Below are 16,184 nucleotides of genomic sequence, written 5' to 3'. Positions count from 1 at the left end.
ACTTACTACTTGTAGCTTGACAAATACCCAGTTATTGTAGCTTTGACAATAACTTGTAATACACTTGGCTTTTAAACATTTAAGGATTGTATGGTATAATATTCAGCAGATTTTATTTTAGTGAACTGAACATTCTTTCAGCAGTCCAGTTCTGAAATCACAATCAAAGGCGAACACAGTAACACATTTAAGACACACAAGTGCACAAATGGGATACTGATAGTTTACACAGATTCAGAACCATTCATGATTTTAATTTGAAGTCAAGTTCCACTGAGAACACGACTGAGAATCATGAACTAAACACTTCATATACATTTTACAAATTTGACTGGTGAGAACTACATTCTCTATTTTATTAATGATCTCGTGTTCTCTCATTTTCAGCATCAAGACCTCATCATTTGCAAGTAAAAGTTGCATATTGTATAAAAGGTATACTCTATAAGCGAATATTCAGACACATTTGAATACTGTGAACAATATGAAACCTGTGCTTAAATCCTTATCAACATTGTTAATGCCGGACATGTTTTCTGTGAGAGCTTGTTGTAGAGGCTTTAGAATGTCTTCCATTTTACTGTTACCTCATTTCACGGCCCAGTTAAGTGTTATGTTTTCAAAATGCATATTGCTATCTTTAGGTGATCTACTGACTATTCCATAACCAATAGTAACAGAGAGCATTACATGGCTACATTAAAAGGGTTGACAAACAGAAATGGAATGGTGATCATTTTGAAATAACTGAACTATTGCAGTGCTAAGATCAGAATTCAACCATATAGTTTCAGAGTAACAGTTGTATTAGAAAGAGAGCAACCTGACACTACAGTACCTGTCCTGTGGAATACAGGAGGGCATCATTCAGAGTGTACACCTAGCTGGAGAGTAAAGCTATACTGTATTTACTGTTATTCAATGCAGTCTTTGTATGAGGACACTTATCAGACACAAAACAGGGCTTCTCCTGACATGTTCATCCACCAAGGGATCGTACACTGAACAAAAATATAAACGCAACATGCAACAATTTCAAAGATTTCACTGAGTTACAGCTCATATAAGGAAATCAGTCAATTTAAATAAATTCATTAGGCCCTAATCTATGGATTTCACATGACTGGGAATACAGATATGCATCTGTTGGTCACAGATACCTTTAAAAAATGTAGGGGCGTGGATCAGAAAACCATTCAGTATCTGATGTGACCACCATTTGCCTCATGCAGCGCGACACATCTCCTTCGTTGATCAGGCTGAGTTAATCAGGCTGTTGATTGTGGCTTATGGAATGTTGTCCCACTCCTCTTTAATGGTTGTGCGAAGTTGCTGGATATTGGTGGAAACTGGAACACGCTGTTGTACACATCGATCCAGAGCATCCCAAACATGCTCAATGGGTGAAATGTCTGGTGAGTATGTAGGCCATTGAAGAACTGGGACCCCCCCAAACAGGGGGTACCGGTACAGAGTCAATGTGTGGGGGTACAGGTTAGTCGAGGTAATTTGTAGGTAGGGGTAAAGTGACTATGCATAGATAATAAACAGCGAGTAGCAGCAGTGTAAAAACAAAGGGGGTCAATGCAAATAGTACAGGTGGCCATTTTATTCATTGTTCAGCAGTCTTATGGTTTGGGGGTAGAAGCTGTTAAGGAGCCTTTTTGACCAAGACTTGGCGCTCCAGTACCGCTTGCCGTGTGGTAGCAGAGAGAACAGTCTATGACTTGGGGACCCATGCCAAATCTTTTCAGTCACCTGAAGGGGAAAAGGCGGTGTCGTGCCCTCTTCATGACTGTCTTGGTGTGTTTGGACCATGATAGTTTGTTGGTGATGTGGACACCATGGGTGTGGGTGTGGCCCGTCAGGAAGCCCTGGATCCAGTTGCAGAGGGAGGTGTTTAGTCCCAGGGTCTTTAGCTTAGTGATGAGCTTTGTGGGAACTATGGTGTTGAACGCTGAGCTGTAGTCAATGAGCAGCATTCTCACATAGGTGTTCCTTTTGTCCAGGTGGGAAAGGGCAGTGTGGAGTGCGATTGAGATTGTGTCATCTGTGGATCTGTTGGGGTGGTATGCGAATTGGAGTGGGTCTAGGGTTTCCGGGATGATGGTGTTGATGTGAGCCATGACCAGCCTTTCAAAGCACTTCATGGCTACCGACGTGAGTGCTACAGGGCGGTAGTCATTTAGGCAGGTTACCTTCGCTTTCTTGGGCACAGGGACTATGGTGGTCTGCTTGAAACATGTAGGTATTACAGACTCGGTCAGGGAGAGGTTGAAAATGTCAATGAGGACACTTGCCAGTTGGTCCGCGCATGCTCTGAGTACACGTCCTGGTAATCCGTCTGGCCCCGCGGCCTTGTGAATGTTGACCTGTTTAAAGGTCTTGCTTACATCAGCTACGGAGAGCATGATTACACAGTTGCCCTGCCACATCCGACGAGCGTCAGAGCCGGTGTAGTAGGATTCAATCTTAGTCCTGTATTGACGCTTTGCCTGTTTGATGGTTCGTCTGAGGGCATAGCGGGATTTCTTGTAAGCGTCTGGATTAGTGTCCTGCTCCTTGAAAGCGGCAGCTCTAGCCTTTAGCTCGGTGTGGATGTTGCCTGTAATCCATGGCTTCTGGTTGGGATAGGTACGTGTCGATGCACTTATTGATGAAGCCGGTGACTGAGGTGGTATACTCCTCAATACCCTTGGATGAATCCTGGAACATATTCCAGTCTGTGCTAGCAAAACAGTCCTGTAGCGTAGCATCCGTGTCATCTGACCACTTCCGTATTGAGCGAGTCACTGGTACTTTAGTTTTTGCTTGTAAGCAGGAATTATGGTCAGATTTGCTAAATGGAGGGCGAGGAAGAGCTTTGTATGTGTCTCTGTGTGTGGAGTAAAGGTGGTCTATTGTTTTTTTCCCTCTGTTTGCACACTTTGCATGCTGCTAGAAATTAGGTAAAACGGATTTAAGTTTGTATGCATTAAAGTCCCCTGCCACTAGGAGCACCGCTTCTGGATGAGCATTTTCTTGTTTGCTTATGGCCTTATATAGCTTGTTGAGTGCGGTCTTAGTGCCAGCATCGGTTTGTGGTGGTAAATAGACGGCTATGAAAAATATAGATGGTAGATAGTGTGGTCTACAGCTTATCATGAGGACATTTGCACACCAGCTGTTATTGACAAATAGACACACACCACCACCACCAACTGTATATTATCTGTGTCGTCGTTCAGCCACGACTCCGTGAAACATAAGATAATACAGTTTTAATGTCCCGTTGGTAGGATAGTCTTGAACGGAGCTCATCCAGTTTATTCTCCAATGATTGCACGTTGGCCAATAGAACGGATGGTAGTGGCGGGTTACCCACTCGCCGATGAATTTTCACAAGGCCCCCGGATCTGCGCCCCCTGTATCTCCGTCTTTTCTTCATGCGAATGACAGGGATTTGGGCCTGGTCCAGGAGAAACAGTATATCCTTCGCGTCAGACTCATTAAAGAAAAAATATTCTTCCAGTTCGAGGTGAGTAATCACTGTTCTGATATCCAGAAGCTCTTTTCGGTCCTAAGAGACGGTAGCAGCAACATTATGTACAAAATAAGTTACAAACAATGCGGAAAAATACACAAAATAGCATAATTGGTTAGGAGCCCGTAAAACGGCGGCCATCCCATCCGGCGCCATTATCAGTATCTCGTCACGTTATCTCTGTGCATTCAAATTGCTTTTGATAAAATGCAATTGTGTTCACTGTCCGTAGCTTATGCCTGCACATACCATAACCCCACCGCCACCATGGGGCACTCTGTTCAAAACGTTGACATCAGCAAACCTCTCACCCACCTGACGCCATACATGCTGTCTGCCATCTGCCCAGTACAGTTGAAACCGGGATTTATCCGTGAAGAGCACACTTCTCCAGCGTGCCAGTGGCCATCGAAGGTGAGCATTTGCTCACTGAAGTCAGTTCTGACGCCGAACTGCAGTCAGGTCAAGACCCTGGTGAGGATGACGAGCATGCAGATGAGCTTCCCTGAGGCGGTTTCTGATAGTTTGTGCAGAAATTATTCGGTTGTGCATAACCCACAGTTTCATCAGCTGTCCGGGTGGCTGGTCTCAGACGATCCCGCAGGTGAAGAAGCCGGATATGGAGGTCCTGGGCTGGCGTAGTTACACTTGGTCTGCGGTTGTGAGGCCGGTTGGGCGTACTGCCAAATTCTCTAAAAGGACGTTGGAGGCGGCTTATGGTAGAGAAATGAACATCAAATTATCTGACAACAGCTCTGGTGGACAGTCCTGCAGTCAGCATGCCAATTGCACGCTCCCTCAGAACTTGAGACACCTGTGGCATTGTGTTGTGTGACAAAACTGCACATTTTAGAGTGGCCTTTTATTGTCCACAGCACAAGGTGCACCTGTGTAATGATCATGCTGTTTAATCAGCTTCTTGATATGCCACACCTGTCAGGTGAATGGATTATCTTGGCAAAGGAGAAATGCTTACTAACAGGGATGTACACAAATTTGTGCACATAATTTGAGATAAATACGTTTTTTGTGCCTATGGAAGATTTCTGGGATCTTTTATTTCAGCTCATGAAACATGGGACCAACACTTTACATGTTGCGTTTATATTTTTGTTCAGTATAGTTACATGACGGAGAGCTTGCTATGTGGCATTGAAGAATTCTCCGATTTTACTAAAATATTTGGTGTACCAATATTAACATTTTCATAGCTTATATCACTTTTACCTGGAAAACAGATAAACAATCAACATTGTTCAGCATAGTTTTGGTGAGGAATATGAAGAAACATCAAGTATAATTCTCCTTCTTAAAAGGGCCCAAAACACACATGATCTACCAGTTTGTACTTCCCAGTTAACCAGCAGCCAAAGGAAACATATTTGTTTCCCCATAAAATACACAAGGAGACTTTGTGTAAAACATTCATACATTGGTCTTTCCCCTGTCCCTCAAGTTGTTTCTCTGTATCTTTAGATAAAGGAAAACATTGTCAATGTCAAGAACTTGCTTGTCCTTTGGAATGATTCTGACAGGGAAGGGCATTTAAATACAGTATGAATAATGCATTTAAATAAATTGTAGTCAGCTACTTCTCAAAAAGAAGCATTGATTGTCAAACATCATTTAAAATGTCTCATTCAACTTCAGTCACAATGTTGTGAAGTTTCAAATATTCAAAGTACTGTCAGGAAACAAAAGTTAGTTCTGGTGTTTCTGTTTTGCTTGTCACAAACATTGGATAACCTTTGGCTTGAGTAGTATAACAAGCGTTCTTCTTGGCTAGTTATTTTCCTGTGTGACTTGACCACTTCCAATACATTCTCTTCCCTCTCTGATCCACCCTTGTTTTGACATTTCCACCCATAGTGCAACTAGAGGTGGACCCAAGTATAGACTTGGGTCCTTGTACCACACGCAACATCAATAACATTACCAGGTCCACCTCTACAAATCAGCACCTCTTCAGCCCCACACCACCCCAAGGCAGAGTCAGGGATCAGTCACTCAATCAGAACAGGTCAGAACAATACAATAGACAGCCACTGTCAACCTCATTGACGCCATCTGTCCGTCCCTCCTGTCCTTCCTCTCTGATGTAGTGCAGTGGCTCAGACTTAGACCAAATATGGGCCCGTCTGTCCCGGTGTACTGTATTCCACCTCCTCAAATCCCAATCTTAAACCAGCGCAAAACCAGCCCAGACCAGTTCAAACTGACTCAAACCAGCTCCCTGCACCTGAGGAGACATTCCTAGCACTACCAGCCATGGTAGACAGTACACTCCACTGGGTGTGCAAGCTTTGATTGGAGTCAATAACACACATCCATCCTTCTCTGGGTTACTTATTCTTGGCTTGGCTTTCTGAAGTTGCTCCCCCGTTGGATGCAGTGGGGGTCTTGGCGGTTTCGGGTCTCTTGGCGGTGATTTCAGGTCGTGGTTTAGATTTAGGAGGGGAGTCTGGCTCCCAGAGGAAGAACTCGTGCAGGAGGGTGTTGACGCTCTCGGGACACTCCATCATCACCATGTGACTGCCCTCGTTGATTATCTTCAGGAAGGCCAGCAGCAAGATCTGAGAGGAGGCAGGGAGGTTAGATTCGGTTTAAAGATAGGGTTAGGGTTAAAGTTAGGGTTACAGTTGGCATTAAGGTTTCCCTCTCACTTCTGCCATTCGCTGATCCTCCTCCACGGGCACAAACTTGTCGTACATGCCGTGCACCAGCAGGATGGGCACAGTGATCTCTGCGTGGTACACCTCGTCGCCCTCTGGCCAGTACTGGCCACTCATCATGGCACGCAGCACGAAGGAGGACACGTTGAAGGCGTTGTTGTCTTTCAATAGCTGCTTCTCCTTCGCACCCTGATGGGCAAACCCAGCCCTGAGGGAGGGAGGGAGGCAGAGGAGAGGAAGAGGAGAGAGTGAGTGGAGCATAGGATATCATACTTGAACGACATAGACGGAAAGATCTTTGTACTGAAGTTTGTCTGTATGGGAGGGAAGGCGCACACACACATACACACACTCTCTCTCTATCACTCGCCCGCTCTTACTTGAGAAAGCTCCAGGAGAGGCAGGGAGAGAGGCAGTGCAGGACGCAGGTGGGGAGGTTGAAGATGGAACAAAGGCTGGGCTCCAGGGCTGTTGGGCCTCCTCCGTTTATCATCACCACCTTGTGGACCTGGTCGGGGTACTCATGGGCCAGGAACGTACAGAATGACACACTGTAGAAAGAGAGAGAGAGAGCGATGGAGAGAGATGGAGAGAGTCTGGGAGAGCAAAATGCAAAAAATACAATATGTAGTGTCTGTAACTAACACACTTCTGTCTAACTCACCCATAGGAGTGTCCGATGAGTATGTTCCTTTTCCGTGCGTATCTCTTAAAGATGGCCCTCATGTCCTCGGCCAGGGCGTAAAACGTGTATGCCGCCGCGATCTGGGGCGCCAAGCTTGCCCCGTGACCTGCCAGGTCTGGCGCGATGACCTCATAGCCCAGACGGAAGAAGAAGTCCAACTGACTGCCCCAGATGTCCAGCGAGCCGCCCACGCCATGCACGAAGAACAGTGCCACGTCTGCGTGTGTCCCCTTACACGATGTGATCTTCCTCTCGCTGTCGATCACCACTGTGCGCTTTGGCTTCCGCCGCCGCTTCCGGAGCTGCTGGGTCAGATCTGGGGCTAATCCGAGGGTCGGGGCTGGAGCTGTTGCCGCTCCCCTTGCCCCACTTCCCCCTGTCCCAACCACTGACCCTGTCTTGTCCACTTTGGGGTCAGGGTTGGGAGTTGGATTGGAAGGTGGGTCTCCGAGCTCTACCTCTACAGTACAGTTGGGTTCTGCTTCTCCGTTCGGAGCATGTAACAGCTCCTGTCTTACCGCATCCCCCAGGTTTTCTATCAGTAGCTGTCCGTTACGATACACTGTGATCTTCCTCTTGCAGTGGACGCTTCCCCCCGGCCCGCTGGGCTCTTCCTCCACCTCCCGCTCCGGGATGACGTGTCGGACCCTCAGGATGCGACCCGGTTTGACCTCCACGAACTCGTAGCCATCAGCGGGTTCCGAGGTTTCTATGGGAACCACGACGTTGGCCGACTTCCCCGTCAGGCAGCAGAGGAGGCCGTCCATTAAGGTGGTCAGCATGGCTGCCCCTGGATGGTCAAACACACACACGCACACACATGAACACAGACGCGTGCACACACACATAGACATAAACATAAGTCAAATGCATATGACTAATGAAGGCAATAACAATGTCTGACGATATATAGTCTGCTGTTTCACTATACAAATATAAGGAAACACACACCCACTCACAGTGTGCACACACAAACACATGCTGCTAGGATAATCCCTATTCTAAAGCCTTTAGGGGTAAGGTTGGACAATGTGAACAGAGTCCACTCTTAGAATCCCAGCACAACAGAATAATGAGCGCATAATATCTCAGGAATGGGAGAGGAACTCCTTTGACACGTTGGTGACTAGTTAAAACCACAGAACTTCGACCATTTTCCTTCAGACGTGTCTCATAAATAGGCTCTTCTATCAAGCCACTTCCCCTAGTAAGGCCTTAAAAGTATTAATAGAAAGGGGGGGGGACAGTAATAGCCCATGGCTGAGTTAAAGCCGGCTAGAGTGTGCCCATGAGTGCACTCTGTGTCTTCCAGAATCATTACAGTTCATAGGACCCAAGGCCTTGGGTGAATATTGTTGAGGCTACAAAGCAAGAACATGTGTGTTTGTTTAGATAATTTAAGTAAATGACAAACTTTGCATTTCATTGCTGATGCTGTTTTCCAACTACTGTTTTTTAGAATACTTAAACAATGGTTCTGTGATTTTCAGGCTGTTGCAATCTGATTATGGAAAAGGGGTATTTGGGAGTGGGACTGCTCTGAATGAAGCGAAGATTACATGCATTCACACACGCACGTTGTGTACACAAACATAATCTGTCTCAGGACAGCCCCTGTAAGGGGATTGGGGTGTGGCTCTTCTTTAAGATCCATTTAATTCAAATAAACTATTCTGAGTGGGCAGCATCTTGGCTTTTAACATAGACTTGTTACACAAACAACTGACAAAATGTTCCTGACAAAATAACAAAACAATCAGACCAAACCAGATCGTTACAACTACTGATACATTTATTCACACTATGTCCTCTCGCTGTGTTCCTAATGTATTATTTCCTGAGCAGGGACTCTTTAAGATAAGTGTTATTTATCAGACTGGCAACAGCAGAGAGAGAGTATAGCTGGGTCTGCCTCCTGTGTTATTAGTCTTCCTGCTACTCTCCTCTCCTCTCCTTTCTTTCCTGGGAAAGGAGGGATTATACCTCTCTTTCTTTCTCTCCCTCCAGACACACTGCAATCCGCAATCTAGTTTGTCTATCTATCTATTCTTTCTCCAAACAAAAAAAAAGTGGTTCTCCATAAACCATTTTTTCGACTTTTGTTTTTGCAATAGAATATAATAGAATAGTCCGGAGATGTCCTTTCTTTTGAGGCTTGATGTTGGACCCAGACATTCTCTTTGTACAACTGCAGACTTTTCAACCTTAGCCCCACTGTTCACTGTGGTTGGATGAAGATTATAGTAACAATGTAGCATATCATTCTACTCCTCTCTTTTTCTCTCCTTTTTCCCCTCTGTTGCTTACTTGCACTTCCTCTGCCCACATGGTGTTCTGTGGTGCTGTGTGTTTTGTGGTAGCTGTAGCCTTGATGTCTTGACACATCAGGTTTAAACTTTCTAAAAATGTGTCCCTCGACTGTTGTGGCGTGGCCCTCCATTTTCTCTCAGTGTAGATTTTGACAGGGGCATGGCCAGCATGTAAAGGTTTAAAAGGTGAACCTCTTATAGGCTATCTAACTTACTGGTATATATATATTATAGCTTACCGTATTTCTACAATCACAGACCATACACCTTACTGTTAATAAGTAGTCCATTTCAGGTGTCATTTTAGGTAGAAACCTGATACACATTGCGTCCCCGTGCATAAATGACTGCCTTTAAACCACACCTTGCCCTCCTTTTCATAGCAGTCTCCCTCAGTGTTCATCTGCTGTATTTATTATTCAATAACCAGGAGTATAGGTGCTATGGCTTTAAATTATTCATAATTCCAGTGATGCCTAAAAACAGACTCAGTGTCTCATCACAACACACTGAATGACAAATCACTAAGTGGGCCCTCTCACATTAACCTCTTAAGGATCGGACCCTTTTTTTCAATTTTCGCCTAAAATGACATACCCAAATCTAACTGCCTGTAGCTCAGGACCTGAAGCAAGGATATGTATATTCTTGATACAATTTGAAAGGAAACACTTTGAAGTTTGTGGAAATGTGAAATTAATGTAGGAGAATATAACACATTAGATCTGGTAAAAGATAATACAAACAAAAAAACATGCGATTTCTATTATTATTTTTTTTCATCATCTTTGAAATGCAAGAGAAAGGCCACAATATAATATTGCAGTTTAGGCGCAATTTAGATTTTGCACACTAGATGGCAGCAGTGAGTGCACAGTTTCAGATTGATCCAGTGAAGCATTGCAATACTGGACTATTTTGTATCAAGTCTGCCCAAATGTGCCGAATTCGTCAATTGATACATTTTCAAGTACATAACTATAGAGAACATACAAAAATGATATGGTAATACAAAATATAAGTTTACACACTCCCAGGAATGTCGTGCATTACATTTATATTTTAGTAATTTAGCAGACGCTCTTATCCAGAGCGACTTACAGTTAGTGAGTGCATACATTATTTTTTTATTTTTGATACTGGCCCCCCGTGGGAATCGAACCCACAACCCTGGCATTGCAAACGCCATGCTCTACCAACTGAGCTACATCCCTGCCGGCCATTCCCTCCCCTACCCTGGACGACGCTGGGCCAATTGTGCGCCGCCCCATGGGTTTCCCGGTCGCGGTCGGCTACGACAGAGCCTGGATTCGAACCATCTCTAGTGGCACAGCCTTAGACCACTGTGCCACTCGGGAGTGCCACTGCGCCACTCCAGTGCATGATGGATCATTAGCTTATACACACTAACTTTCACACATCAAGATGGCCGGGCGGGGTGGGTGTGGAGCCAGAGACAGCAGGGGTTCAAACTGTAGAAACCAGTTCCTACATTTGAATATAAAAATGGATTTTATCAAACAATGCTATGTTTTTTCTCTGGGAACCTTAGGATGACAAATCAGAGCAAGATTACTGAATGTAAGTACATTATTTACCTTCAGAGGTGAATGTATCAAACCAGTTGCTGTGATATGTTTTTTGTTGTAGAGCACTCTCCTCAAACGGGACACCGATCCGGTAGAGGTTAACGCCACAAACTGCAACCGTGCGCTTATTTGTGGTTTGGCACACAATGTTTTTACATCACTCATACTCCAATGCTGGATCTGTCCCCGATTTAATTAATTTAGCTAATGTTGACATCATTCATGCGGTCTTATCTGAATAATAAGGTATGAAAGTACTGCCACCCACTTTCTTGGCCAATAACGCTGTTATTATGATGTTATCAGCATCACATGACACTGGCCACAAATAGCAGAAGTCCCATACACATTCTTAGTGTGCACACTCATTAAAGTCACCCCGCTGTCTGTCTACTCACTGAGGAACAAGAGTGTAACTTTTTGGCAACTACAAACAATTTCAGCAATTGGGTCAAAACCTCTAGTCCATATGCACATTTAGTCAATCCTTCAAATTGGCCAGTAATATCTGCAAGGCTAGCAGAAGCAACACATAGAATTCCTGCCAATGGCGTAGCTAAGACAGTGTTACATAAGCCCAGATCAAAGGGTAGTCAACTCTGCGTACGGATTGGCGCTTAGAAAACAGCAGATAGCATCAGATAAATTAGAGCACATTATGGCCTCTGAGTGTTGAGTCTCGGGCCTGCTAAGGGTCAACAAACATTAACAATAATCCTTCTTCTTCTAGGTGTGACTACAGGCATGCTTCTGTTCTGCACGATGCAAAGTGGCATCCTTGATATACAGTTGAAATCGGAAGTTTACATACACCTTAGCCAAATACATTTAAACTCAGTTTTTCACAATTCCTGACATTTAATCTTAGTAAAAATTCCCTGTCTTAGGTCAGTTATGATCACCACTTTATTCTAAGAATGTGAAATGTCAGAATAATAGTAGAGAGAATGATTTATTTCAGCTTTTATTTCTTTCATCACATTCCCAGTGGGTCAGAAGTTTACATACACTCAGTTAGTATTTGGTAGCATTGCCTTTAAATTGTTTAACTTGGGTCAAACATTTCGGATAGCCTTCCACAAGCTTCCCACAATAAGTTTGGTGAATTTTGGCCCATTCCTCCTGACAGAGCTGGTGTAACAGAGTCAGGTTTGTAGGCCTCCTTGCTCACACACACTTTTTCAGTTCTGCCCACACATTTTCTATAGGATTGAGGTCAGGGCTTTGTGATGGCCACTCCAATACCTTGACTTTGTTGTCCTTAAGCCATTTTGTCACAACTTTGGAAGTATGCTTGGGGTCATTGTCCATTTGGAAGACCCATTTGCGACCAAGCTTTAACTTCCTGACTGATGTCTTGAGATGTTGCTTCAATATATCCACATCATTTTCCTTCCTCATTATGCCATCTATTTTGTGAAGTACACCAGTCCCTCCTGCAGCAAAGCACCCCCACAGCATGATGCTGCCACCCCTGTGCTTCACAGTTGGGATGGTGTTCTTCAGCTTGCAAGCATCCCCCCTTTTCCTCTAAACATAACGATGGTCATTATGGCCAAACAGTTCTATTTTTGTTTCATCCGACCAGAGGAATTTTTCTCTAAAAAGTACGATCTTTGTCCCCATGTGCAGTTGCAAACCGTAGTCTGGCTTTTTTATGGCGGTTTTGGAGCAGTGGGTTCTTCCTTGCTGAGTGGCCTTTCAGGTTATGTCGATATAAGACTAGTTTTACTGTGGATATAGATACTTTTGTACCTGTTTCCTCCAGCATCTTCACAAGGTCCTTTGCTGTTGTTCTGTGATCGATTTGCACTTGTCGCACCAAAGTACGTTCATCTCTAGGAGACAGAACGCGTCTCCTTCCTGAGCGGTATGACGGCTGCGTGGTCCCATGGTGTTTATACTTGCGTACTATTGTTTGTACATTTGAACGTGGTACCTTCAGGCATTTGGAAATTGCTCCCAAGGATGAACCAGACTTGTGGAGGTCTACAATTTTCTTTCTGAGGTCTTGGCTGATTTCTTTTGATTTTCCCATGATGTCAAGCAAAGAGGCACTAAATTTGAAGGTAGGCCTTGAAATACATCCACAGGTACACCTCCAATTGACTCAAATGATGTCAATTAGCCTATCAGAAGCTTCTAAAGCCATGACATCATTTTCTGGAATTTTACAAGCTGTTTAAAGGCATAGTCAACCTAGTGTATGTAAACTTCTGACCCACTGGAATTGTGATACAGTGAATTCTAAGTGAAATAATCTGTCTGTAAACAATTGTTGGAAAAATTACTTGTGTCATGCACAAAGTAGATGTCCTAACCGACTTGCCAAAACTATAGTTTGTTAACAAGACATTTGTGGAGTGGTTGAAAAACTAGCTTTAATGACTCCAACCTAAGTGTATGTAAACTTCCGACTTCAACTGTATTATGTAATTGTATGTAGGTCTGTTCTTCAGCTGTAATTGTCTATTAATGTTATGTATTAGGTCATATTTTATGTTTTGTGTGGACCCCAGGAAGAGTAGCTGCAGCTTTGGCTCTAGCTAATGGGGATCCTAATAAACTACTAAATACTAACAATGGATTCAACTTCTGTGGATGTGTGTCAGGAAAATTGATTATTAGATGGCTCATGGTGAGGGTCATAACCATGAGATGTGCATAGGCTACATGGGATCAATCAAGACTTTAAAAATGGTGTTGAAATCTGAAGCTAAGCGGACTCTAAGTTCATGTATATATATACATGTTGTATATTCTGTACTAAACCAGAGGCGAGACCAACCATGAGAGAAGTCTCTGAGGAGTTGATCAAAATCAGAGCCTATTTGGTACTAAAAACACAAAAATGTCTAAATGCTGCTGAGAATGTGTTCATTATCCTCCAATGGACTGGTGTCAGCTGGAGGGTCCAATCAATACCGGCTACTTTACAAAGCAAAACATCACATGACCTATCACTGGTTGACATCTTCAAAACAATCCATAGGATAGGTGCTTTGTCTTGAATACAAATCATATAAAAAGTTGGTCACAAAACCAATCAAACACAATATTGGTGTGACATTTAATACAAAAGACAATATGAGGTAGTCTGGAACATTAGTTTCATGACTATGTATTAATAATGTATCAATTTATATGATTATCAGGCCTTTTGAAATTACATTAAATATATAGTATCCAAGTTTATTTTGAAAACCTCAACCAATACAATATGCTTATTTTGAAAACATCAACCAGTTCAATATAATCTCAGGAATGTCATGCAATAAATGGGCTGTGCAAATGACAAATCCTATCAGGGCTCTCATACATCACATGTCAATAATTAGGTCATATCACAACTGAAATTAATGTAATATAATTGATTATTTATGATTATTAGTTGGATACAAGAATATATATATACTTTGTTGCCTATCTAATACATTTGGTAGTTTATTTGCTACTATTCCGTTTACTAGTTCCCCTTCCATAGAATGGAAAACAACAAAGCGTGAACGAACGTCTGATGCAGCAAATACACAGCAAATGCCAGAATGTTTTTCACCTTTTGTTCACCAATTTTCAAGATACATTAGATCAGCCATACCACTTTACAAACAGGTAATATCACATCCCCATTTTGGTATTTGATTTAGGCTAATTAAATTCTGAGAATATGTTATGCAATTGGTTAGCATATCGCCCTAATTTTTCGGTGAGTTCTCTTTTAGCCTTCTGTTGACACGACATACCATTATAATCATTTATCAGGCTTCATACAGATACATTCTCAACAACGAAGAATCTTACCTTATTATTGTCGAAGTCCACAGGGGTAAAATTGTTAGATAATACGCTTCTTTCTCAGTATATTGCGTCTTGGAAACAGGCGCGCTATAATCTGTTGCAGCCAATCCAATAATCTAATCTAATTGGAGTCTGCAGCACTGTTCTGAACCTCAACATTCTTACCCATTAGTTTACCTGATAGGCTACTAAAAATGAACAGCAAGGTGCGTTATCGATTCCATTACATATTGGACGTGCCCGTGGGCGCATAGTGAATGCGCACGCCAGGTGTCTATCTACACGTGCAGGTTTTTAATCCATTGTAAAGGCACGGTTCACTCTTTTCAAACTGTTCCCTGGTCCTGTAACTGCATCTCTGCAACCTGGTCTCAGAGCAAAACGTATTATAAATTACTAAAATCCGGGGTACATTACATTTGCCCTACCAATGTAATAACGATTGTACAATATAATATGAATTGTAGGATGTATAGTATCCTAAATATTGATGCATTTGACCTGTTTAGTACGATACATTACATTCGACTGCTTTAGTATGATATGCTACATTTGACTGCTTTAATATGATATGCTATGTTAGGTTAGGGTTAAGGTTAGGAGTTAGGTTAAAGGGTTAAGATTAGGGCTAAGGTTAGGGGAAGGGTTAGCTAACATGCTAAGTAGTTGCATAGTAGCTAAAAAGTAGTAGAAAGTTGCTAATTAGCTAAAATACTAAAGTTGTCCGTGATGAGATTTGAACACACAACCTTTGGGTTGCTAGACTTTGACATTAAACACCAACCCAACCCAACCCAACCCAACCCAACCCAACCCAACCCAACCCACCACCCTCCAGGTTGCTAGACATTTGCATTAAACGTCCACCACGACCCAACACCCTCCTTTTGTTTTTGACTTAAGTAACTTATTGTCCATACCAAATGTAACATATCATACTAATTTGAGAAGGGTTGGGTAGGTTACTTTCTAAATGTAATCAGTTACAGTTACTAGTTACCTGTCCAAAATTGTAATCAGTAACGTAACTTTTGGATTACCCAAACTCAGTAATGTAATTTGATTACATTCAGTTACTTTTAGATTACTTTCCCCTTAGGGGGCTTTAAAAGAAGACAAAAAATAATATTACCAATTTATATCTTTACATTAAAAACCAAAGTCTGTCAGATTTCCAGTCATTCCAATTAATTGAATAACCCTTGATCTTCAAGAATAGGACTTGGAAATATGGAAGTATATATTAGCCAAATTATTTTACCTGAGCATAACCCAAAAACTAAGGATTTATTAGACAACTCTGTTGTTTAACATTTTGTTGTCATGGAGGACTGATTGGGCTCATTGCTTTAAGTTGAAAAAGAAATGCTGCTCTCATGGAATGGCTTGCTTTGAGCACTACCGAAAAGTGCTATTAACATGTGAAAAATGTATGACATATGCTGCATTTGCCATAGGCCTATTGTTTACGTTTTTGTTGGTGACCCTTTGATATCTCTATAATTTTCAACTGTTTAAAGGCCAAATCCACAGTTGAAACAATAACAAAGTGGTTAAAAGATGAGGGATGGGCCTGGAGAAATGTAACAATTCTCAGATTAATAGACA

General features: G+C 42.7%; 1 protein-coding gene across 1 annotated transcript; it reads right to left on the bottom strand.

The window, feature by feature from the left end:
* Nucleotides 1-4,598: 4,598 nt before the first annotated feature.
* On the bottom strand, nt 4,599-14,787 carry LOC121539925 (protein ABHD8-like). The gene is made up of 5 exons (XM_041848571.2): nt 14,580-14,787; nt 6,860-7,670; nt 6,576-6,746; nt 6,187-6,403; nt 4,599-6,096 (listed from the first exon to the last, which is right to left on the bottom strand). The coding sequence occupies exons 2-5, from the start codon at nt 7,660-7,662 to the stop codon at nt 5,866-5,868; spliced, it is 1,422 nt and encodes a 473-aa protein (XP_041704505.1). The 5' UTR covers nt 7,663-7,670; nt 14,580-14,787; the 3' UTR covers nt 4,599-5,865.
* Nucleotides 14,788-16,184: the final 1,397 nt, after the last annotated feature.

This window comes from Coregonus clupeaformis, chromosome 26 (assembly GCF_020615455.1).
Source record: "Coregonus clupeaformis isolate EN_2021a chromosome 26, ASM2061545v1, whole genome shotgun sequence".
Classification (NCBI taxonomy): Eukaryota; Metazoa; Chordata; class Actinopteri; order Salmoniformes; family Salmonidae; genus Coregonus; species Coregonus clupeaformis.
Note: the sequence above shows the minus strand (reverse complement) of the source record. Positions and strands in the feature narration are given on the sequence as shown.